Source organism: Chiloscyllium plagiosum, chromosome 2 (assembly GCF_004010195.1).
Source record: "Chiloscyllium plagiosum isolate BGI_BamShark_2017 chromosome 2, ASM401019v2, whole genome shotgun sequence".
Classification (NCBI taxonomy): domain Eukaryota; kingdom Metazoa; phylum Chordata; class Chondrichthyes; order Orectolobiformes; family Hemiscylliidae; genus Chiloscyllium; species Chiloscyllium plagiosum.
Genome location: NC_057711.1, coordinates 11,691,667 through 11,718,235, shown reverse-complemented (window position 1 = coordinate 11,718,235; position 26,569 = coordinate 11,691,667). Strand labels below are relative to the sequence as shown.

Sequence of the window (26,569 nt, the reverse complement as noted above, 5' to 3'; positions counted from 1 at the left end):
TGAAGCGTGGAGAGATAAGCTAGGGGAGGGTGGGGCTGGGGAGAGAGTAGCATAGAGTACAATGGGTGAGTGGGGGAGGAGATGAAGGTGATAGGTCAGGGAGGAGAGGGTGGAGTGGATAGGTGGAAAAGGAGCTAGGCAGGTCGGACAAGTCCGGACAGGTCAAGGGGACAGTGAGCTTCAGGGCAGAGGAAATGACCTGGGAGTTGCAGTGGGAGAGGGACTCCCTGAGATTCTTGTAGAGAGAGGAGGAAAACTTCTTCAAGGCAGGCATCCTTGCAAGAGGATTCGCAGTAGGGTTAAAATCAACAAGGTAAAAACAATGACTGCAGATGCTGGAAACCAGATTCTGGATCAATGGTGCTGGAAGAGCAATTCAGGCAGCATCGAGGAGCTTCAGCAAAATCGACGTTTCGGGCAAAAGCCCTTCATCAGGAATAAAGGCAGAGAGCCTGAAGCGTGTGCAGAGTCAGTGAATGATCCCATGCTACAGAAAGAGAAAAGTGTGGCAGAACTACCAGCTTTGCACTCTTCCTCAAAAATGTATACCTTCCAAGTTCCCTCTCTCCATCTACACTACCAACGCTTGCATTTTGTGATCTATTCATGTCTGGACAGGCCTTGTTATCTGTTCCACACTACCCGTTCCAATCATGCACAAGTTTAATTGTTAACCATATTTATCATCAATTTGCTCAACCAACTCTCAACTCAGCTTTAATATCCTTATTTCACAAACCTGCAAGTCTCTCCCATCTCTGTTGTTCTCCATTTGCATGGACAATGTCTTTATTCTTACATAGAGCAACTGGTCCACAACTTAAAGCGTCTGACATATTGATTAAAGGTGACAGCTTACCACAATTGGTGAGTGAAAATAAACTGAGTTTCTTCATGCCTTTGGTATGAGAGATACAGATTTAAGCCATATCAATTTGTAGTAACTGTGTCCTTTAAACTTTCTATTTTTGACTGTAGACTGAAATGGGAAGAAGGCTGATTTAAAAATAGTGGAATGTGGAAGGGAGTGTGGTGCTATTTAAAAGCGGGCTGCCAATACTTATTGTAAATGCAGTTTACACTTTTTTGTTCAGTCATTAACAGATATTTAGTTGCAGATGAACTGGCGCCAAGGGGTGTGTACAAGATGCAATCCAGGAAGCAAAAGGTAGCTGATTGGTCTGTGAAATGATGTCAGTTATGATGACAAAGGCCTTCTACATGCCAACAATTATGTGATTGGCTCCCAGATATTTGAATAGTTTGTGGATGTGAATAGTCGTGTCAGAAGCATTCAGACTACTGGAAAGTGAGGTGCTTCTTTCTCTCTGCAGTAAAAAATACCAAGAGCATGAAGAACTCAGTTTATTTTCCCTCACCAGTTGCAGTAATCTGTTGCTTTTAACCAATACATCATAAACTTTTAAGTTGTGGACCAGTTGCTCTGTGATTACTGCAAACCAGTGAAAGTACCTGAAGAAGAGAGATCAAGGAGCAGGAAGTCCTGACAAACCAAAGGATCGTCTCAATGAACCCTGTGCACAGGAACTATTGAGCTACCTTCCCAGTTTTTCCTTCACCCTCACATCAATGTTTTGTTGTCTGTATGTATGCATGTGTGAGAAAGTTTTATAAGTGAGGTTCACATTTTAACGAGTAGAGCTATATGTCAATGATTCATAATTGTTTTCCTGTATCTAAAGTCAATTATTTGTAATAATTAGTCGGTCTTAAATACAGTAATCTGGTCCCTGCTTTCTGTAACCTATGCGTAGAAAGATGGGTAAATTTGAGAAATTTTGCTTACTTCTATAAAATCTTTAACTTCTGTGACAACTCCAGGAATAGTGGGATTTGATTTCTGATGCTCTCCCCCAGTGAGGCATGACATGGTGCACCTCTGACTTCACCATCCATTATCAGATCTAACTGCTTTATGCATTGAGACCTCATTCTGATTTTCTAAAACTGACCACTATTCCAGGATCATCCTGGAGAGCACCGTTAATTTCTCTTTCTATGACCTACCAAATTTATCCTTAAACTCTTTCTTAGCTCCTCACCTTCAAATTCACGATTTGTTGAATCTTCACAAGGGCATTTCTGTTGGCAATTAATATCAGTGACACTTTGATCCTGTGAATGAATTTTTAATACTGCATTTCTTTATCACAGGAATTGATACAAGTTCAATTGATTATGTGGCCATCCCCTCTCTCTTTCCCTCAAACACATCATTACACTCTATGTCACACCCCTTTTGAACATTTTTTAGACATGAAAAGATCCAAATAATTATTTGTTGGCACTTACGTTCTGATATTCTGTTGTGCCTTTCTCTTTATTAATTCTAACATTCAAACTGCTTGACAAGAAAAATTATGAGTAACTTAATCATGGTTGACCATGATTATGTGAACATTTCTAACAAAGTTATTGGTGTACTTGGAGATTGCATGCTGCAGGGATAGAAACAGAACATTCAGACTCTCCCTCAACGTGGTTTTCACACTTTTCTTTTACAGGAGAAAATATGATCTCAATTGACTCAAGATCATTGTAATTTTGATGCTAATGTTTATTTGTACTCATTATTATATTAATTTGATATATAGTAAAAGCAAACTTTGCACAAGGCCTAATATTATCACCATTCCAAACCAAAATAGCAGCTGATTTTTTTACTTGCAGTTTTATTCACCTCTTCTTCCCACACAAGGTCTGCTGTTCATGTTAACTGACAGTCATTGAACAGTATTTGTACTATAACCTTTGAACCATTTATGCAATGACAGCAGTTCTTTGGATAGAACAGGAGAAATGTTAATGGACACTCCTGAACCTGTTAATATTCAGCTAGGTCTTGTGAGAAAGCAACAGAGGACTGTTCGTGATCACACCACTGTCTGTGCTGGTTATCATTCAGATGCAGAGCTCAGAGTAATCATTTTCCATCCGTTCTGCAACACCACTTTAAGTAATACTTGATGGGTTTTCACTTAACATTACTTGACCTCACTTCAAATACTCCATCAAACCTTAAATTGCACTGCCATCGTTCTACAGTTTAGAACGAATTGACAGTGGTTGAAGTACCAAGGCCAGGCAAATGTTTTCTGTTTTCTCACCCATCAGTTGATGGCCTGAAAGGATCCTTCTGTGCAGTACTAGTCTCTGGATTTATGATTTATCTGGGCCAGTTTTGTACTCACTCCTGATCTCCAGATGGCATTGATTCCTTGCTCGAGTTTGATTTAATTGATGTTTGTCACACTCCTACTTCTCACAATTGCCTCATTCTTGTGTGTTTATACAATTTTCTGTACAACTATTAATGAAAAGCTGACTGGGCTAAGGAATGGTTAGGCAATGGGGCAATTTGCAATTTTAATAAAAGCAAATTACTATAAATGCTGGAAATTTGAAAAAACAATGGAAAATGCTGGAATTACCCGGCAGGTCTGGAAAGAGAAACAGATTTGATGTTTTAAGACCATGAGACATAGGAGGAGATTAGGCCATTTGGCCCACTGAGTCTGGTCCAACATTCAATCATGGCTCTTATGTTTCTCAATATTGTTCTCCTACTTTCTACCCACAACCTTTGATCCTCTTAAGAAGAATCTATCTATCCCTGTCATAGCGTCTACACTCAATGACTTGCCCTTCACAGCCCTCTGTGGCAATGAATTCCATAGATTAACAATGCTCTGTCTGAATAAATTCCTCTTCATCTCAGTTCTAAAGGGTCATTCCTTCACTTGGAGGTGGTTTCCTCCAGTTCCAGTGGAAATATCTTCTCCACATCCACTCCATCCAGCCTTTCAGTATTCTGTAACTTATAATGAGATCTCCCCTCATTATTTCAATCTCCATCAAGAACAAACCCAGAATCCTCAACCACTCCCCATATAAGGCCTTCACCCCAGGATTACAATGTAAACTTCCTCTGGACCCCTCAAGGCCATCACATCTATCCTTAGATATTGGGCCCAAAACTACTCACAATATTCCAAATGCAATCTGACCAAAGCCTAATACAACCTCAGTACATTTCTGCTCTTGTAATGTCAGCACTCATTTTGAGAGGGCTAGAATACATTTGCCTTCGTAACTGCCAACTGAATTTATATTTTAACCTTCAGAGAATTCTAAACTAGAACTCTCAAGTCCTTTTGTGCTTCTGCGTTCTGAAGCCTTTCCCATTTAGAAAATAGTCTATGCCTCTATCCTTCCTACCTGACACTTTCCCACATTGTATTCCAAGTGCCACTTCCTAGCCTATCCAAGTCCTTCTGCAGCCTCCCCACTTCTTTCACACTATTTGCCCCTCTATCTATCTTTGTGTCATTTGCAAACTTTTCAACATGCTCTTAATTCCTTTGTCCAGATTGTTAATGTAGAATGTGAATAATTGTGTTCCCAACACTAATCGCTGTGGAACTCCACAAGTCACCAGCTGCCATCCGAAACAAAGATCCCTTTAACCCCACTCTCTGCCTTCTACCAGTCAGCCAATTCTCTATCCATGCCAATGCCTTGCCCCTAACACCATGGGCTCTTATCTTATTAAGCAGCCTCCTATACAGCACCTTGTCAAAGGCCTTCTGGAAATCCAAATAGATCCGTTGGCTCTCCTTGCTTCACATGATCATTACCTCCTCAAAGAATTCCACCAGATTTGTCAAGCATGACCTCCCTTGACAAAGCCATGTTGACTCAGCCCTATTTTACCATGCACTTCCGAGTACTCCACAATCTCATCCTAAATAATGAAAATCTTACCAACAACTGAGGTCAGGCTAACTGGCCTATAATTTTCCATCTTCTGCTCCTCTCCCTTCTTAAACACATTGGCCATTTTCCAGTCCTCTGGGACTCTCCCTGACTCCAGTGATTCTTGAGAGATCAGCACCAATACCTCCACAATCTCTTTAGCTATCTTCTTCAGAACTCTGGGGTGTAGTTCATTCAGTTCAGATGACTTAGCCACCCTCAGAACTTTCAGCTTCCCCAGCACCTACTCCTTAGTGATGGCCACTGCACCCACCTCTGTCTCCTGACTCTTTTGAAGTTCTGATATACTACTGGTGTCTTTCACTGTGAAAACCATCAGATCTAGCAGCAGAATTAGGCCATTCAGCCCATTGAGTTTGCTCCACCATTCAATCATGGCCGATATGTTACTCAACCCCATTCTCCTGCCTTCTCCCTGTAATCTTTGATTCACTTACTAATCAAGAACCTATCTATCTCCGGCTTAAACAAACTCAGTGACTTGGCCTCCACAGCCTTCTGTGGTAATGAGTTCCATAGATTTACCATCTTCTGGCTGAAAATATTCCCCCTCATCTCAGTTCTAGAAGGTCATCCCTTCACTCAGTGCCCTCAGGTCCTAGTCTCTCCATGTCCACTCTATCCAGGTTTTAAGTCATATATTACTCTTCAAATGTAAAATAAGGATTTCAAATGACTAAACTGGGAGGTAATATAACAGTGAGCACAGAGGTCATGTCAGGGTAACATTGATTTAAACTTCACCAAAGAACTGAACAAGTGGACTGTTAAAATCCTTTGGAGTTAGTTACACTCATGTGGCTTTCTGTAGAACAGTCAAGTCAATCCCATTTTTCTGCTCTATCTCCATGATTTTGAAAATTTCACCTTGATTGATATCTTGGAATTGAAATCTGGAGGCTAAAATCCTGCAACAAATTAGGAAACGTCCTTGAGGGATTTCCTACTTTGTTGTGCTATTCAACAATTCAACAACTAACTCCCTTGATTTCTCACTGTGAGTTAATACTAGCACCTAGCAATCTATAAAGACATTCTAGCTTTCAGAGCGTCGCTCCTTCATCAGGTGGTAGTGGAGGGCTCAATCCTAACACACAGAATTTATAGCAAAAATTTACAATGTGATGTAACTGAAATTATACATTGAAAAATTGATTGTCTGTTAAGCCTTTCATCTGTTAGAACACAGTGATAGTTTCACTTCTTTCATGCATAGATCACAAAACCTTTTTTTAACAAGTTGCATTCTCAGGTTAGCTGTTAACAATGGTGATAGCGAGACAAAATGTTGAAGGTGTTGGCCCCCTGTGTTCTCTGTCTATGCCATGATGTTTAGATTGATTCTAATCTAAAAAGTGAGATAACGGAGTTTTACATAAATTCATGCAGTTTTTGAGCAAAGTACAATGTAACTCTGCAAGTACAAATTCACCCCACAAAATATATGTGTGAATGTGGGTCTTTGTCTGTATGTTTGTGTGTATGTGTGTGTGTGTGTCTGTCTGTCTGTCTCGTTTGGGGGTTGTGAGTGTGAGAAAGTGTATGTGTGTGTGTAGTGAGTGCAGAGTGTCATAAGTCTGTGAGGGGGTGCATGTGTGGGTGTGGGAGTGTGTGTGTCTGTAAGAAAAAACTGGAGAAACTTGGCATTCTCACCAGTAATAGCAAAGCCCACCCTGGAATCACAGTAGACAACATTATCACTGCGGGGAAATCTATTATCAACTTATCAGACCACACCCTTTGACCGGAAGAGATTGAAGTCCTGAGTAGGGGTCGCAACTTTTGCCCCACCGCCAAAATGGACCCGTTGGTTCTGGCAGCAGACACAGAAGAGTTCATCAGATGAATGAGAATCCAGGAATTCTTTCAAGGTGCCAGCAGTGATCCCAATGAGCCCACTGATGAATTGGAACAGTCATCACAGGGATCTGTAGAGCGACCAAAGAAGGTGTCAACTAGGACCCTACCGGAGGGCCGCTGCCTTGGGCTTGACATATATGTTCAAACCGTCAGGAAATATATAAATGCCAGATTCATCAGCCGTACCCACAAGGTAGAGCAAAACTCACCTATTCACAATGCAATGCCATCCAGGCTCTCAAAACCAATCACAACATTGTCATCAAACCAGCAGATAAAGGAGGAGGAATTGTCATTCGGAATAGAACAGATTACTGCAAGGAAGTGTACTGACAACTGAACAACCAGGAACACTACAGGCAACTACCAGCTGATCCGACCAAAGAACACACCCGTGAATTAAACACACTGATCAGAACTTTGGATCCAGTCCTTCAGAGTTCCCTACATGCCCTCATCCCACGTACTTCTCGTGTAGGCAACTTCTACTGCCTTCCAAAGGTACACAAAGCCAACAGACTAGGACGTCCCATCATGTCAGGCAATGGGACCCTATGTAAGAATCTCTCCGGCTATGTTGAAGGCATCTTGAAACCTATTGTACAGGGGATCTCCAGCTTCTGTCACGACACTACGGATTTCTTACAGAAACTCAGCACCCACGGACCAGTCGAACCAGGAACATTCTCGTCACAATGGACGTTTTTGCACTCTGCACCAGCATTCCCCACAATGACAGCATCGTGGCAACAGCCTCAGTACTCAATACCAACAACTGCCAATCTCCAAACACCATCCTACAACTCATCCGCTTTATCCTTGATCACAACGTCTTCACCTTTGACAACCAGTTCTTCATCCAGACACGGAATAGCCATGGGGACCAACTTTGCACCCCAATATGCCAACATTTTTATGCACAGGTTCAAACAAGACTTCTTCTCAATGCAGGATCTCCAACCAACATTGTACACCAGGTACATTGACAACCTTTTCTTCCTCTGGACCCATGGCGAGGAGTCACTGGCAAAACTACACAGTGACATCAACAAGTTTCATCCCACCATCAAACTCACCATGGACTACTCTCGACTATCTGTCTCATTCTTGGACACATGTGTCTCCATCAAGGATGGACACCCCAGCACAACACTCTACCGCAAACCCACAGATAACCTCACAATGCAACACTTCTCCAGCTTCCACCCAAAACATATTAAAACAGCCATCCCCTATGGACAAGCCTTACGCATACACCGAATCTGCTCAGATGAGGAGAAACGTGACGGACACCTGGAAGTACTCAGGGATGCCCTCACAAGAATGCGGTACAATGCCCAATTCATCGACCGCCAGTTCCGACGTGCCACAGCAAGGAACCGTAATGACCTCCTCAGGAGACAGACACGTGCTGCAACCGACAGGGTACCCTTTGTTGTCCAGTATTTCCCAGGAGCTGAAAAATTACGCCATGTTCTTCGTGACCTGCAACACATTAGCAAGGAGGATGAGCACCTCACCAAGACCTTCCCCACACCTCCACTACTTGCCTTTAAACAATCGCCAAACCTCAAATAGTTTGTTGTTTGTAGCAAACTGCCCGGCTCTCAGGACAACTCCATACAACGCTGTCATGGTAGGTGCTGCAAGACATGTCAGAGTGTGGACATAGATACCACCATTATGCGTGGGGACACTTCCCACCTTTTACATGGCAGATACTCATGTGACTCAGCCAACGTTGTCAATCTTATACGTTGCAGGCAAGGATGCCCGGAGGCATGGTACATTGGAGAAACTGAGCAAAGGCTACGACAACAGATGCATGGGCACCGCACAACAATCAACAGACAGGAGTATTCCGTCCCAGTTGGGGAACACTTCAGTGGTCCAGGACATTCAGCCTCGGACCTTCAGGTGACCATTCTCCAAGGTGGACTTTGGGACAGGCAGCAGAGAAAAGTGGCCCAGCAGAAGCTGATAGCTAATGTCCCCATAGGGAGGGCCTTAGCCGGGACCTTGGGTTCATGTCACATTACAGGTGACCACCATTGCACTATACACACACACACAGATACTCCTACACACACACACACACATAGGCACTCCTATACACACAAACACACGGACACACATGTACACAGACACACACACTCCCACATGCACCTCCTCACAGACGTAAGACACTCTGCACTCACTACACACACACATTCACTTTCTCACACTCACAACCCCCAATCCAGACAGACATACACACACACACACAATTCATGTAGAACTCTGAGCTCAAAAACTGCATGAATTCATGTAAAACTCCGTTATCTCACTTTTTAGATTAGAATCAATCTAAACATCATGGCATAGACAGAGAACACAGGGGGCCAACACCTTCAACATATTGGTAGATAAGATTAATAAAAATCCCAAACTTTTTATAAGTATATTAAAAGTAAGAGGAAAGAGTGAGGCCAAAGGGGCAATCCGTGCACGGAGCCAAAGGATGTGTATGAGGCCTTAAATGAATATTTCTCATCTGTATTCAGAGGAAAAAGACATTGTAGTTGGGGATTCAGTTGGGATGGTGAGGTTCTAGAACATGTTAGGATTAATAAGGAGGAGGTGTCAGATGGTTTAGCAGACATAAAAGTGCATAAATCCCAGGTTGTGATGAGATGTATGCCAGGCTGCTATGGGATGCAAGGGAGGAGACTGCTCTGGCTCGGGCAGATATATTTTATATTTTGATGGCCACAGGTGAAGTGCTAGGTTATTGATGGTGAGCTAATGTGGTTCCTTTGTACAAGAAGGGCAGCAGGGATAGGCCAAGTAATTAGTCTGACGTTAGTGGTCAGGAAATTGTTGGAAAAGTTTCTGAGAGACTGGATTAATCAACAGTTGGAAAGGCAGAGATTGATCAGGGATAATTAGTTGGGGGCAATTCCCATTTGACTAATTTAATTGAATTGAATGAGTGAATGAACGACTGATTTATTGTCACATGTATCTAGGGAGATACAGTGAAAAATGTTCTGTCAACAGAATCCAGCATCATTTTCAGATACAAATGAATAAAGAGAAAATACTTAAATAGGCCAAGGTCCCAAACATGGCTCTGAGACTTCGGCAAGGTCTCTGTGAGGTCCCTGCTGCAGCCAATGTCTCACCGTTAATTCCAGGAGTCCCTGCTCCAGTCACCACTAACACTGCTCCGGCCTCCCCACATCATCAAGAAGATGACGAAAAGAAGAAGAAAAAGATGAAAAGGAGAGAAAGATTAAAAATAAAGAATATGACCGGCCTGGAGTGGACGGGCCGACTGTACTGGTGCTGTCATCTAGAGTAGCTGAGCTAGCTGTCTGCTCCATGCTGCTGGACTCGCTGTCCCCTCCACACCTCTGTTGTTTTTTTAAAAAAGTGACTAAATATATTAGTGAGGGCATGCAATTGATGTGATTTTGCACAGCGGGTGGTAGAGGTATGGAATGCACTGTCTGAGAGGCAGGTACTCTGGCAACATTTAAGATATCTGGATGAGCATTGAAAATGCCAGGGTATAGTAGTCTATGAGCAAGTGCAGATAAATGGGATTAATTTATAATGGTGTTTTTCTGGTCGCATAGACATGGTGGGCTGAAGAACTTGTTTCTATTCTGCATGACTCTGTGACTTACATATTAAATTTCATCTGCCACTTGTTTGTCTCTTCCACTAGCCTGACAATTCCTATTGATGTTTACCATTCTCCTTTCCACAGTTCCCATTTTGAAACATTGTTGTGCTCAACAAAGGTGATAAATGCATATCAACAAAGGCAGGAGTCTAAACACTGGCCACATTCCCCCAATCTGAATAAAAAAACGTTCACAGCTCTCTACTGAGCTCAGTTGGCTGGATGGCTGGTTTGCAATGGAGATAATGCCAAAAAGCTGAGCATACCATGGAGTACTTTCCTTTCAACCTCTCCCCTTGCCTGAGGCATGGTGATTCTCAGGTTAAACGACCCCCGCAGGAATCTCTTTCTAATGAGAGAGTAGCCTTACATTCTGGTAAGACAATAGCGACCTTACATTTTACTTCATATCCATTTCATGAACTCGAATTTTACTGACAATCCTATTATGTGACACTTTGTCAAATGCTTTTTGGAAGTCATGACACTGAGCTCAAAAATCCACACTGTTAAGAAATTCATCCAAATTAGTTTGCCTTTAACAAATCCACAATAGCTTTATTTAATTAATCCACATTTGACAATGTAACTGTTAATGTCATTCCTTAAAGCTTCCCCACAACTGACTAGTTGTTGGGCCTATCTTTATACCTTTTGATTTGAGTAAGAAGTAATATTTACAATTTTCCAGCTGTCTTACACTACTGCTGTATCTATTGGGGACTGGAAGGTCATGATCAGTGACTCACCAATTTTTTCCTGTTGTTAGATCCTGGATGAATCCCATGCAGTCCCAGTGACTTTATCAACTTTGAGTACAGATAGTCTGTTGAATAAAAACATTAAGTGCTGGATAAACTTGGCATGTTTGGTAGCATCTGTGGAGAGAGGAACAGAATTAATGTTTGAGTCCAATATGGCTCTTCTTCAGAACTCAGCCTGTTTCATATCTCTCCCATCATTAGTCCATCTGGGTCTCAATTACCTAACTGAAAGCAGCTTCTAACTTGGTAGAACCGTAAATGCCCTCTATTTCCATGTTTAAGTCCTGTTTTAGGTCCCTAGTAGACCCCACTTTTCTTTTTAACCATCCTCTCACTGTTTATATACAGAATACTTCTATCAGACACCCTCTTCCTCTGTTTCATCTCAATCTCTTTCACATCCAGAAAGCCCACTATTTGATCTCTTTCTACCTCTTGTGCATGTGCCTGGATTGTACCCAAATGACTGTCCTTTGTTCAGTTACAGTTTGACCTACCAATCTTTCATTTCAATTTATCTTGATTAAATTCTGATTAAGGGTCATTCAACCTGAAACATTAAATCTGTTCCTCTCCACAAATGCTGCTGAATTTTCATAATGTTTAATTTCATTTCAGATTTTTAGCATCTTCAATATCTTTCTTTTGTCTCATCTGTTAATATTTACCCTCCCCCTGTCATTTTTGTTCTGCATTGCACAATGTACTTTTCCATGATCAGCCTAAATGTTATGAAACAGCTATCAGTGTCCATTAACTTATAACCCACTTGATCTTATTCCCAGGAACCAGATCCAACAAGACTTCCATCTACATTGGGTTATAAGCTACTGATGTAGAACATTCTCCTGAATTCATTCAAGAAACCCTTCTCCCCTCTACCCTTCACATGATTACAATCCCAGTCTATGTTAGGATAATTAAAATTCCCCTATATAACTCAAAGACATCTGTACTTTCCTTGGAAATTTGGTTTGCTATCTTTCTTACCAATTGTTACCTTATGGAATACACACAAGAAGCACTTTTAAAAAAAGAAATTCACTCATGGAATGTGGGTGTTGCTTGCTGGGCCAGATTTATTGCTCATCCCTAGTTGCCCTCAAGCAAATGGTGGTGAGCTACTTTCTTGAGTTGCTGCAGTCCGTTTAGAAACCTATGCTCCAGTTTGGGATGGAACTCCAGGATTTTGACCCAGCATAATGCTACATCTATTGTTACTTAACTGTAACCAAATGAATTCTGTCCTTGACCCCTTGAGGGCATCTGTCTTGAACACTGTTATCCCTCCTCCTTTCTGTCTTTTTTTAAATTGTTCATGGAATTTGGGCATCACTAACTAGATTAGCATTTATTGCCCATCCCTAATTGCCCAGAGGGCAGTTAAGAGTTAATGACATTGCAGTCAGTCTGGAGTTACATGTAAGCTAGGCCAAGTAAGAATGGCAGATTAGATTAGATTAGATTAGATTACTTACAGCATGGAAACAGGCCCCTCGGCTCAACAAGTCCACACCGACCCGCCGAAGCGCAACCCACCCATACACCTACATTTACCCCTTCACCTAACACTACGGGCAATTTAGCATGGCCAATTCACCTAACCTGCACATCTTTGGACTGTGGGAGGAAACCAGAGCACCCAGAGGAAACCCACGCAGACATGGGGAGAATGTGCAAACTCCACACAGTCAGTCGCCTGAGGTGGGAAAAATGAACCCGGGTCTCTGGCGCTGTGAGGCAGTAGTGCTAACCACTGCCACCGTGCCGTCCTTCGCTAAAGGACATTAATGAGCCAGATGGGCTTTTACAACCATTAGTAGTTACATGGTGACTGTTTGGCCAACTTTCAATTGCTGTGTTGGGATATGGACCCATGTATCCAGCCTGAATCGCTTGTTTTAGTAATTTAGGGGCATTCGCACTATGCCACCATTTCCATTCCCTATCTTCCCTATCTTAGTGAGGAATCATAAAAATGTCATAAAAATTAGTAAGAAAGGAATAATTGCCAAAATATAAAGCTACAAGGTTGGAAAGGAAAAATGTTGAAGTTAAATAATTTTCCAGGCATTGTTTATGGTGAGTGCTTCAAGCTGGCAGGTGAATCAGCTGTTAATCTTCTTGCATATTGTCCACTTTTTAAGTTGAACCTCTCATCAGTAACAAACAGAAAAGACAGCAATGGGAATGGAGTTTACAAAGATCTATCATTGATATGACTCAAACTACATATTCTTTTTTCATAGGAGCATCTCATGGAATCCAACATTGATGCATTCCGGTGTGCCATGATACATGAAACCGAACATAAAAGGGTATGCATATATTTGACTCATAATTTGTAAAGTGTATGTGGAACAAGTGCATCTGTATTTCGCTTTTATTTGGGAAGAAAACACCGAAATGTGTTATATATTGAAGAGGAGAAAGAAAATAAGTATCAAGAAGCAAGAAAAAGAAACAGTCTGAGAAATTTTAATATATTATTATCCTTGAAATTTTGTTTTCTTTTTAAAACAGATACATTTTGGCCTGTTCTTTGAAAATAATTGTTTTTTTAAAAGGAAATAATGGTCAGAAAATTATTTGGAACGGTGACATAAAACATTCACAGAAGGAGTCTGATTCAGTCAAGTGTCTAGCAGGACACCTGTGAAGTAAATGGATGGAATATTTACATTGCTGCATTTGTGGAAAACAGAGCAAACAGACCAGAGGCCAGTAATTTAGCCTTTAACTTCAGTTCACAAGAATTAAGAGTTCAGTTCAGAAGAGAGAACAGTTTCCCCCTAGCGGGAGAATGAAGTTTTTAATTCAGGATGACCAGTCACCTTCTGAGGAAGGTTTCAGTTTGTGAAGCCTCCAAGTGTGACAGTGAAAGTTCTTAAGTTGTCAGAATTTTGAACTATTGAAAATAAGTCATAAAACTCTCTTAGGCTGAGGAGGAGAATGAGAAAAGACATTTAAGTGAGAAGTTATAGTTAAGAAAGGAGTATGTTTCTCTTGGAGTATCTGTGACGGAGAGTGTTTTGAAATATGTTGAAACTTTGTTTTACTGTTTGGTTTAAGACCTTTCTAAACAGTTATGTATATATAACTTGTTTTCTTCTCTTTTGTATCATAAATTTGTGCACTTTTATCAAAGAATCTTTGCATCCTCCTGAGTTATGTCCATCACTAGCAATCACAGTACCAACTAAAAAAAATTAAATTTAAAGATCTACCAACCCATGTTTCACTCTGGGATCTGAAGTGATCCATCAACTGGGATCTGAACAGTTAGAATGGGAACGATCACACAGAGAAGCTTCAACAAAGAAAGGAAACCGGACAGACTATCTGGTATTGCCCAGGCACCAGAAACAACAACTTGAAAAATAGCCCTGTCATTCCTACAAAATCCTCTTTACCAACATTTGGGGGCTAGTGCTAAAATTGGGAGAGCTGTCTCACAGACTAGTCAAGCAACACCCTGATGTTGTCTGTACATTATGACTCTGTGTGTATTGTTATATCCCAGATACCACCATCCCTCGATATGTCCTGTCCCATTGGTAGGACAGCAGAATAGCAGCACAGTGGTAGATACAACCAGGAAGAAGTTTCCATGGGAGTCCTCAATATTGGCTCTGGACATCGTGATATCTCATGGCACCAGGTCAACCATGGGCAAGGACCCCCTCCTTCTCCGACCAACCAACATCCCTTGGCTGATGAGTCAGTGCTACTCCACGTTGAATAACACTCGAAGGAAGCACTGAGGATGGCAAGGTCACAGATTGTATTCTGGCTGGGTCTTCAGTATACCCTCTTGTGGTTAAATTACCACAGACTACCTTTAATTAGACTACTTATTAATATATCTCACAGACAATCAAATACTGAAACAATTACTTAAAGATTGCATGTAAGAACCAAAATAAGACCCCTCAAGTAAGCATATAAGCCTCACAACCCAAATTAGCTATTAACCAATTAATGGCAGAATTTAACTATGATTCCAACCAACTGCATTTGTCTCTGGATGCATCCAGGGTTCGATCCTTGTACAGTGTGGTTCTTCAATGTTCTGCTGCTAAAGAATCATGGAGTACATGATTTTACACAATTTTCTCTCTTTCATGTTTGTGGTGTGTCATTATTGATACTTTAGATTCTTTCAACCCCAATATTAATTACATTTCTGGAGCCCTCATGTCTGTGACTTTCCTTCTTATCAGAAGGAGCTCCTCCTTTTTCTTGTTACATTTGGTGTTGACTGTTCAAAGACTCAACTTTTCCTGCAATTAAACCCTTTGCTATAGGACATTCATTGTGAAGAAAATCTTAATTGCCCATCTGTCATAAGGTAGCAGGTAATCAAGCAATGCTACCACCTCTCTCCCAGGAAACAGCTTGTTTATGTTGCCTCAACTACATCTTTCTAGGGATGGCTAATTCGCGTGTTGCTTTTAATCCCTTTATAATATTCTCACCTTGTTCCTTTTATCTCAGGAAATGGTTTATTTCAGACAGAGTTATTGCTGATTCTTTCAACTTAGGAACAGTTCTTAAAGTTCTAAAGTTTACAGTATCACAACTCTGCTAATATTTTCATAAATATTCAAGAAGCTTGACACCATCCAGGACAAAGCAGCCCATTTAATTGGCACCATATCCACAATCATTCACTCCCTCCATCACCAACACTCAATAGCAGCTATGTGTACCACCTACAAAATGCACTGCAGAAGTTCACAAAGGCTCCTTAGACAGCACCTTCTGAACACACAACCACTTCCATCTAGAAGGATAAGGGAGCAGCTACATGGGAATATCATCACCTGCAAAGTCTCCAAGCCATTCACCTTCATGACCAAAAAATATATCGCCATTCTTTAAGTGTCACTGGGAATTCTCTCCCTAAGGCCAATGTGGTTGCAATTACAGCACATAAACTGCAGCAGTTCAAGAAGGCAGCTCATCATCACTGTCCCAAGTATCTCTAGGGACAACACAATAAACACTGGTGCTGGCCGAGCCCACAATGCCCACATCCCATGACTGAAAAAAAGCTTTTAAAATAGGAAAGGAGGCAATCAGTTAGCAGAAAAGCAGCTGGATACTGTAAAGGTCAAGAGCAAAACAGCTAAATGATAGGAGAGAAAAGACAAAAGGAGGCCCCCTTTTTGGAAGTTTAGGTTCAATCCCGAACTATATAAAAGAAAATCACCAAGATAGGGCAGATAAAAACACAAAGATCAGAGTGAGGATGGGAATTTTTCAATGCAACCCCTAAAGGTCTTGACGGAACAATGCATCTTTGAGAAGTTCGAAGTAGGGGATTTTGTGAGGATGAGGACACAAAACTGAGTGAATTGAAGTTTACAGAAGAGTAACATGTTAGGAAAATGTTAATCAAAGTATTTGTCAAACCTTTAGGCCAGAGACACAGCGTTTTGCAGTGCAGAGGCCAGTGTTACAGAGGAGAAGAAAATGGCCTTGTTTATGGAGTGGTTATGGAGATAACTGTGTTTAGAGTCATAGTACAAAGGTTTCCCATTTCTTTACTCAACCTGAAGTGGTTGCACTGGTGATTACTGGAGCCACAGTCAAAGTTTGCTAATGGTTGTAAAGAAGGCTTTGTCAGCAGACAACAGAGGAGGAGACAAAGAACAAAGAACAAAGAAAATTTACAGCCGAGGGACAGGCCCTTCAGTCCTCCAAGCCTGAGCTGATCCAAATGTACTTTCTAAACCTATCGGTCAATTCCTAAGTATTTGTATCCCTCTGCTCCCCACCTATTCATGCATCTGTCCAGATGCATCTTAAATTAATCTACTGTGCCTGCCTCTACCACCTCTGCTGGTAACGCGTTCCATACGCCCACCATCCTCTGCGTGAAGTACTTGCCGCATGTATCCTCCTTAAACTTTCCACCTCTCACCTTGAAAGCATGACCTCTCGTTATTGAATCCTTCACCCTGGGAAAAAGCTTGTCTCTATCCACCTGTCTATACCCTTCATGATTTTGTAAACCTCAAACAGGTCCCCCCTCAATCTCCTTTTTTCTAGTGAAAATAAGCCTAACCTACTCAACCTCTTTTCATAGTTAGCACCTTCCATTCCAGTCAACATCCTCCTAAACCCTCTCCAAAGCATCCACATCCTTTTGGTAATGTGGCGCTCAGAGCTGTACACAGTATTCTAAATGTGGCCAAACCAATGTCTTGTACAATTTTAACATGACTTGCAGCTCTTATACTCAATACCCTGTCCAATGAAGGCAAGCATACTATATGCCTACTTGACCACTCTATCCACCTGTGCAGCAACCTTCAGGGTATAATGGACCTGCTCTCCCAGATCTCTCTGCCCATCAACTTTCCCCAAGGCTCTTCCGTTCATTGTATAATTCGCTCTAGAATTAGTCTTGCCTAAATGCATCACCTCACATTTGTCTGGATTGAAAACCATCTGCCACTTTTCCGCCCAACTCTCCAGTCTATCTATATCCTCCTGTATTCTCTGACAGTCCCTTATGCTTTCTGCTACTCCACCAATCTTTGTGTCATCTGCAAACTCGCTGATCATACCAACAGTGCCCTCTTCTAGATCATTTATGTATATTACAAACAACAGTGGCCCCAACACTGATCCCTGTGGAACACCACTGATCACCTTTCTCCATTTCGAGAAACTCCCTTCAACTACTACCACAGACATTGGAGGATGCTGGCATGGTCAACAATATTCCAATTTGGAAAAGAAGTCAAGGAAGATGATTAAAAACAATAGTTACGTTGTAATTTTGGACACTGATGAATGCAACTTCAATGTTCTGCAAAAGATGTAAACTAGATAGTAAGACCTCACACTGGGACCGCTGAGAACCCAGTCTTAATCAAATGGACAGCAACCCCAGTAAAGTGATAGTGCAACAGACTTTGAAAAATGTTATAAACCCAAATTGCAAACAAGGTCTTTCTCATGCTTTTCATGAACATGAATACTTTACTTTTGTAATTTCAACCAGTGTCCAAAAACCAACAGTCAAATTCATGTCAGCAGAGCAGCCTGAAAACAATTGCAAAAAGATTTCCTCAAATTACACAAAAGAGGGAATGAGCAGTGTCCAGTGAAATGCTGTTCAGTGATTTACACAGATATGTTTACTTATAATTTCTTATAATTTGTTACAACACAGAGATGGTAAGCCAGAACAAACCAGACTCACTAACACTAGATAACACCAACTGTGAAATTAAAATATTCAGTGACCCTCAAAATTGTCCAATTGTTCTTAACCAGATTTAATGAATAACAGATATAAGATAACAAATTTATAGCTTAAACAAAAATTAACAACATATTATTAATACTGTAGCATTAGCAGAGCAAAGTTAAACAACAGAGTATTCTAATTAAAGTCCCATTATCTTACCAAACAAGAGGGCTGCTGTCTCAATAGAGAGAGAGATGACTGGTGAAGGTTTTGATGATGGTTTTAACCGAAGGTCAGCATACTCAGGGAAGGAAAAAGTTTGAGAAGGAGAATCCTTGATGGTAATCTCTGCTGAAGTGGAAATTGAACTCACGCTGTTGCCTTCACTCACCAACGATCCAACCAACTGATCTAACTGATGCCCCCATTCAAATTAATGTCTACAATTTAAACCCAATCTTCTTTGATCATAAATCCCCATACTCACAAAGATACACAGACATGTGCGCACACACACACACTCTAAAGGGATGAAATAAAATAAAAATTTAAAAAGTCGTGACTGGCTTGTTCACTTAAACAGTTTCAAATTAGGTAAGGTGGGTTGGTCATGCTAAATTGCCCATAGTGTCCAGGGATGTGCAGGCAAGATGGATTAGCCATGGGAAATGCAGGGTTACAGGGACAGGGTAGGTGGGTGGGTCTGGGATGTCCTTTGGATGGGTACTGTGGACACAATGGGCCAAATGGCCTGCTTACCTACTGTAGGGATTCTATGATTCTATAAATGATAGTTGCTAAGCCTTCATGCATTCCTTGGATAATGAGTTGTTTACAGGTATGTGGGACTTGATTCTAAAGTCACTGGTCAATACAAATGGATTTCACAGACTGTGGAGACTTTTACTTATGTTACACAGACTGCAGTTCTTTCCTCAGAACTTTTAAAAATTTGATAACTGGAGGAATTCAAGAGAGCAACCAAAACATTTCCAGCAGTTTTCACAGCCACACTACCTTCTGCCAAGAAAAAAAGACAATCAAAACCAGTTCAATCTTTCATATTTCTTTTTGTTTCCAACATTCTCTCTGTTGACCCTTTTAAGCAGCTGCCGGTCCTTGAGCATAATATATCTCAGGTGCCAAAACTTCTGTGGTGTTCTTAGAATTATAAACAACTTGCAACTAACTTTCCAAGCCAGTTCCCATAAACATATATCAGTTTGGTTTTAAAACAAGCTACTGCTCAAAGTCCAAAGTTTAACTTTCAAATTCAGCTCAAAGTTCCAATCCAAAAAAATGAGAAAAATAAATAAAAACAGGGATGTTTAAATGTTAATTTAAGAATTGAACAATTACAATTGAACCATTTAAAAATTGAACAAATTAATAACAAATTCCAATGCTGTGGTGCACGAGCACATTCGGTGGTCCAAACATACAGTATGGGTTTATAATCTCTTTGCACATACGAGTCCACACTTAACAGGGTCTCAGTCTTTGTTCTACTGTTTGAAGTTGTTCTGTGACTGTTCTGTGCCTGTCCAGGTGGAAGGACCTGGAAAGGCATATCAGTTTGGATGACGACTTGCCTGGCAGCCAGGCCAAGAATGAATTGGTGTTTATATAATAGCTTTCACAACATTTCAGAACACTTCACAGTCAATGATTTACTTCTGATGTGCAGTCACTGTTACGCAGGGAAGTGCAACAACCAGGCACTCTGTTTGATTGCTCTTGGCAATAAATTTTAGACAGGTTACTTTGCAAAGTGCATTGAGATTTTTACCATCCCCCTGAAGGGCAAACAGAGCCTCAGTTCAACATGTCATCCAAAGATTAGTGCTCCTTCAATTCTTTACTGCTGTTTCAGACTAGATTATGTTCTCAAGCCTTTAGAGTGGGACTTGAACTCATGAGCTTTTGACTCAGGAGATATCAAAGAATCCCTCTAGTGTGGAAGCAGACCGTTCAGTCCACCGATTCCACATTGACCCTCCAAACATGATTCCAGCCAGACCAAATCCCACCTTCCACCCTATCCCTGAAACCTTGCATTTTCCCATGGCCAATCTGCCTACCCTGCATATCCCTGGACAGTATGGGCAGTTTAGCATGGCCAATCCACCTAACCTGCACATGGTTGGACTGTGGGAGGAAACCCATGCAGACACAGGGAGAATGTGCAAACTCCATACTGAAAACCGCCCGAGGATGGAATTGAACCCGTGTCTCTGGCATTATGAGGCAGCATAAGCAATACCCACTGCCAAGCTGACAGAAAATATTAGAGGCTTGGGTACAGATCACCTGGACATGTCTTTAGAGATTGACACTCTCATTTAAGAACCGTTCCTCTTCATCAGCAATTTTAACGTAACAAAACTCTCACAGGCACTTTACAGGAGTTTGATTAAACAAAATATGATTCTGGACAACATAAAATATAAGGTCGGAAGACCAACAGTTTGGTCAAACAGGCTAGTCAATACTTGTAGTCAGAGGGGTATAGATAATCAGACAAAAACTAGTTTATTGATTCCAAGGATGAAAGCGTTCTCCTCTGAGTCAAATAGATCTTTAAAAGTTATGAGGAGAGATTATTCAAATTAAGCCTGTTTTCTGTAGCATTTAGAAGGTTAAGGAGTGATCTGATCAAAGTTATCAAGATAATAACAGGAAAAGTCAGGGTAAATAAAAATGAACTATTTTCACTGGTTGGGGATTGTAGAACTAAGAGGCCTAGTCTGTTTTAGGGCCAGACCGTTCAGGGGAGATTTTAGGACATAAAGAGGTTTGGAACTTTTCCACAAAAAGGCATTGATGCAAGATCAGTTGTTAATTTTAAAATCTGAGATAGTTCTTTTCTGATTAAGAAAAGGTATTAAGGGATATGGATCAAAGACCAGCATATAGTGTTTGGCCACAGATCAGCCAGGATCTTATTGAATAGTGGAACATGCAGGGAGGGCTGAAAGGTCTACTCTTGTTCATGTGCTTTCTGGTTTTTAGAAAAAATGGCAAGAGATCATCTTGAAATATATAAGAATCTGAGTGAGCCTGACAGGAAAGATGCTGAGGGGTAATATAGAACAAGAGGTCTGAGTGTCAGAATTTAGAATCCATTTCTTCACTTGGTTGGCTCCCCATCCACCACCTGAAATATTCACTCCCTTCAACATTGATGTATAGTAGCAGCAGCAGCAATGTCCAGCATCTGCTATCTCTCCACAGAGGATGCCAGACCTGCTGAGTTTCTCCAGAAATTTTGGTTTTTGTTTCAGATCTCCATCATCTGCAGTTTTGCTTTGCTTTTTTGTACAATAATCTTCAAGTTTCTCTCTAAGACACTCTTCATTCTTCATTTGGAAGCTTATTGCCATTTCTTCACTGTCACTGGGTCAAAATCTTAGAAATACCTCATAGCATGTTGATTTGGACTGTTAATAATGATGGGGTCAAAATTCACAAATTGCTGTTCAATTTCACTCACATTTTGGTCTTGTCATCTCTATCTGCTTCATATTGACATTTCCACATTCACAACCAGGAGCTCCGGACACCTGTTTTATACTCCACTGATGTGGGTGCAAGGGGCTCCATACTTTACAACTGAGTGGCCATTAAAAGCTCCATGCACAAGGTGCACATAGTTCCATATAACCTCCAAAATAGACATTTTAAATTTCAGCAATGATTCATTGTTAACTTACAAGCTAAGTATTCTCTATTTATAGACCTGTTCTAACCATTTCTTTTGCATATGCAACCTCTTAATTATACATTGTATAAGATAGAATCTAACAAACTGCAAAAGTGGTCCTTTTGAAAGCTGCTCTGACCACCTACACAAGTGAATTAGAGTCGAGTGCTGTGCTGATGTACAAAGATTTGCAAAATTATTTTTCAGTTATGTTCTGTTGTTATAGTTACCCACCTGTGTTTCTTTGTAACCCTGACAGCGAGTTTTGTCTGAAATTAAGAAAGAAGAAGAGGCCAAGATGAAATATACAATTCCAAAACCACGACCCATCCCTGCACAGATGGTAAGTCTTGGGGGGTTATTTTTTTAAAAAGGACAATGTCTCTGCTTAACCAACTAAGAGCTATCAAACCATTTAGCTCAATGTTGTTACCACAAACACCAACCTCTAGGCTATAATGTTTCAGTGGGCTCTGCATTGAACCTTTAGATGAATTTTCATTTCAGTGACAATAGGAAATATTTTATGTTAATTATTACATTTTAATGGCGGCACGGTGGCTCAGTGGCTATCACTGCTGCCTCACAGTGCCAGGGACCTGGGTTCGATTCCAGCCTCGGGCAACTGTCTGTGTGGAGTTTGCACATTCTCCCCGTGTCTGCGTGGGTTTCCTCCAGGTGCTCCAGTTTCCTCCCACAGTCCAAAGATGTGCAGGTTAGATGAATTGGCCATGCTAAATTGCCCATAGAGTTAGGTGCATTAGTTAGGGGGAATGGGTCTGGGTGGGTTACTCTTCGGAGGGTCGGTGTGGACAAGTGGGGCTGAAGGGCCTGTTTCCACACAGTAGGGGATCTAAAAAAAAACAGAACTTTAAGACAACGTTGTCCTCAGCTCTCTCAATGGAAGAGGGGAGAAGCCTGCCAGAGTACCTCTGACTGTCAGATATCCATTAATTCCTGTGAGAAGGAAAGGAAGTGGTAGCTACTTAGTTGTGTTGGTCAATACAGTCAAATTGCTCTTGAACAATCTATGTCAGACATGAAGAGAATCGCCACTGTTAAAGCTGAACCCTGGGTACATGATGGTAAATTAGAGGTTAAGTTAAAAACAAAGGAGGGGACCATAGGAGATTAATTTTGTTCTATGTTGCCTGGAGAATTAATGCCACCTTTAGATTGGCCCAGGTGTGCAAAGTCCTTCCAAGTGTTATTCCAAGTGAAAAGCCAAACACTAATTTTAAGATTTGTCCTCATATTCTGCACTACAGAAAACAGCTTCTTAGTACTTATTCTAATAAATGCTTTTATTATGTTAATAGCCACAATTGAATTACCTCAATCCTTTAATCAAGCTCTTTGGAAATGTTACGACAAACCTAAAGCTGAGACTTGAACCCAGATGTTTTGGCTCAGAGACAGGAACACTACAACTGCACCACAAGACCCTCACTGCAATCATTATAAACATAATGGAGTATAAGCCACATTGATGTCAGCTGTCATCATAATTTAACTCTTTATATCATGGTATCCTTTAGGTGAATTTGTACTGTTTTCCTTCCAAAACCAGTATATCCTTCCTTCCTGCACTGCTCTGAATTGAATCTGGCTATGGTTCTGCACACTGAAGCATTACTTTCTCCGTTTATTTCACTTTTCTAGTTATATGTGTGTGTTTTTACACTGTGTCTTTATCCATTCTTCTTTGCAATTTTATCTTTTCACTAAAAAATAATTCAGAATAGTAGTTTCTGTTTATCGTGGTGGGCCAGCCCTGGTGATGGTGCCCCTCTTTTATAGTCACTCCATTGGCTGAAATGGGCTACCAATGGAGAGTACACTCCCCTTACTGTCAAAGGCAGCCTGCCTAGCCCCCAGAAGGATAAAAGAATAAAACATCTCTTCCAGGTGTGATGATGCTGCTCCTTTAACAAGGTTATGTTGTCCTTGATTTGTTTTCAGGAGGTCGTAAAGACACAGATTCCAAAATTTCTGGGGTTGATCTACTTGAAGAAACTGAAGTTTTTAAAAAAAAAACACTTGTACAATGAAAGGGGAGTGGCCAGTTCTCCCAGCTCAGCCTTATCTCTTATTTGGGTTTGGTTTGGTTTGGTTTGGTTTTAGCAAGTAGTTAGTTTTTGAAGCTGCTGGAGCCAAAGAAGCAGGTCCATGCTGATCCTCCCCCTCTCTGACATCTGTCCTGTAAGACCCTGTGTTTGGAATTTTCTTTTTTTGCCAAGGGTGTTTATGGGGATTGTTGCTAGTATTTGAAACAGCATCATAAGTTGAGATAATCTATTAGATTCTCATATAGGTTAAGTTATTCTGTATTCTGTTCTCTTTTGTTTGCAAATAAATTCTGTTTTGTTTAAAACTAATTGGTTGGGCCAGCTGCATCGCTCCTGGAATATCCACTCTACACCTGGTCAAAACAACTAGCAAAGGTAGGGTCTGGACTACAAGCTTGAAATGTTTTGAGGGGGTCTGACTGGATCCATAACACAGGCTGCACCTGTGCCCGAAACGTCGAATCTCCTGTTCCCTGGATGCTGCCTGACCTGCTGTGCTGTTCCAGCAATAAAGTTTCAACAGGCTGCAGTCTCCCTATCAGGAACACTATTGAGATTACTGCCTCAATATTGGCCACCTCAAGTGGTGGTGCTGTCAAGGCTGGGAGAAAATGAGGAATGCAGATGCTAGAGATCAGAGTTAACAGTGTGGTGCTGGAAAAGTACAGCAGGTCAGGTAGCATCCAAGGAGCTCGAGAATCGACGTTTTGGGCTTTAGCCCTTCTTATGCCTCAAACGCCGATTCTCCTGCTCCTCAGATGTTGCCTGACCTGCTGTGCTTTTCCAGCACCACACTCTTCGACTATAGAATAAATTACAGGTAATGACTAAGAGCAACAATGAATATAGTTATCCAAAGCACAGGGGAGATCACAACACAGAACCAGGAATGGCAAAAGCCTTGAATAGATATTTTGTATCAGTTTTCACAGATGACACAGTTTAAGAGCATTCCAATAATTCTGAATAATCAAGTTACTAAAGGGATGTAGGAAATAATCACAATAACTATAACTAGCGAAAAGTAAACAAAGAAAGTAAGAGCAGGAATGGGCCATTCAGCTCTTCAAGTCTGTTCTGACATTCAATATGATCATGGCTGACCCTGTATCTCAATGCCATGTTCTCACTTTCTCCTCACACCCCTAAGTGCCTTTAAAATGTAAAGATGTATCAAACTCTTTATTTAGTACATTCAGAGCTTGGCCTCCACAGCCTCCTGCGGTAGGGAATTTCACAGATTCATACCCTTTGAGTGAAGACATTTCTCATTATCTTAACCCTAAATGGTCCAACCTGTATCCTCATACTACAAGCTCTGGTTCAAGACTCCCCATCCCAAGAAGACATTCTCCCTGCATTTAATTTGTCTAGCTCTGTTAGAATTTTATACATGTCAAGGTTACTAGGTTCATAGAATCCCTACAATGTAGAAACAGGCTATTAGGCCCAACAAGTCCACACTGACCCTTTGAAGAATAATCCATCCAGACCCACTCCCCTACATTAAACCCTGACTAATGCACCTAACCTACACATCCCGAAACACTATGGCAATTTAGAGTGGCCAATTCACCTAATCTGCACACCTTTGGATTGTGAGAGGAAACCCACACGGGGAGAATGTGCAAACTCGACACAGACAGCCGCCCGAGGGTGGAATCGAACCTGGGTCCCTGGTGCTGTGAGGCAGCAGTCTAGATTAGAGTGGTGCTGGAAAAGCACAGCAGGTCAGGCAGCATCTGAGGGGCAGGAATATCAATATTTCAGGCAAAAGCCCTTCATCAGGAATGGCAGCAGTGCTAACCATTGAGCCACCGTGCTGGCACTTTGAGTGAGTTGGCAATTCTGGGAGGTGTGCCAAGTCCTGAGTTGGACCATTGTCCCAGCCGTGTCCTCTATTGGCTGCTCCAGAGTCCTTCGTTCAAAGATGCCGGTGAGAAAGGTAATGAGCTGAATTAATTGCTGAAGAGGCTTGTGATGGATGGATTCATTTCGCAATGGACTTGGATCATATTTAGCTGAGAAGGTGCTTTATAAACTGTTTCCTCAATTAACTGGCAGCTGCTCAAGTCATGTATTGATTCATTAGAGAGGCACAGCTTTCCCAAGCATTAAAATGAAGTTACCCAGTTAGGGTTTATGAATAGGGAGCCATGGAACAATGGGGACTTAGGAATAGGTGTAGGACATTGAAAGGGTTCAGAAAAGATTTACAAGGATGTTGCCAGGGTTGGAGGATCTGAGTTACAGGGAGAGGCTGAACAGGCTGGGACTGTTTTCCCTGGAGCGTCGGAGGCTGAGGGGTGACCTTATAGAGGTTTACAAAATTATAAGGGGCATGGATAGGATAAATGGACAAAGTCTTTTCCCTAGGATTGGGGAGTCCAGAACTAGAGGGCATAGGTTTAGTGTGAGAGGGGAAAGATATAAAAGAGACCTGAGGGGCAACGTTTTCACGCAGATGGTGGTACGTGTATGGAATGAGCTGCCAGAGGA

At 41.3% G+C, this 26,569-nt stretch overlaps 1 protein-coding gene and 1 long non-coding RNA gene across 5 annotated transcripts in view; one reads left to right on the top strand and one right to left on the bottom strand.

Annotated features, from left to right (window-relative positions):
- The window catches only part of LOC122556885, a 55,233-nt gene extending 35,583 nt beyond the window's left edge, over positions 1–19,650 (bottom strand). Inside the window, exons 1-2 of the long non-coding RNA XR_006313683.1 lie at positions 18,518–19,650; positions 11,077–11,153 (exon numbers count right to left, since the gene is read on the bottom strand). This is a non-coding gene — a long non-coding RNA (uncharacterized LOC122556885). The remainder of the gene's footprint in view (positions 1–11,076; positions 11,154–18,517) is intronic.
- Positions 1–26,569, top strand: part of cfap99 (cilia and flagella associated protein 99) — a 142,508-nt gene that overhangs the window by 90,653 nt on the left and 25,286 nt on the right. For all 4 annotated transcript variants that reach the window (XM_043704129.1, XM_043704116.1, XM_043704124.1 and 1 more), the window contains exons 8-9: positions 13,341–13,409; positions 22,261–22,344. In XM_043704129.1, the coding sequence (XP_043560064.1) occupies positions 13,341–13,409; positions 22,261–22,344 (153 nt within the window). The remainder of the gene's footprint in view (positions 1–13,340; positions 13,410–22,260; positions 22,345–26,569) is intronic.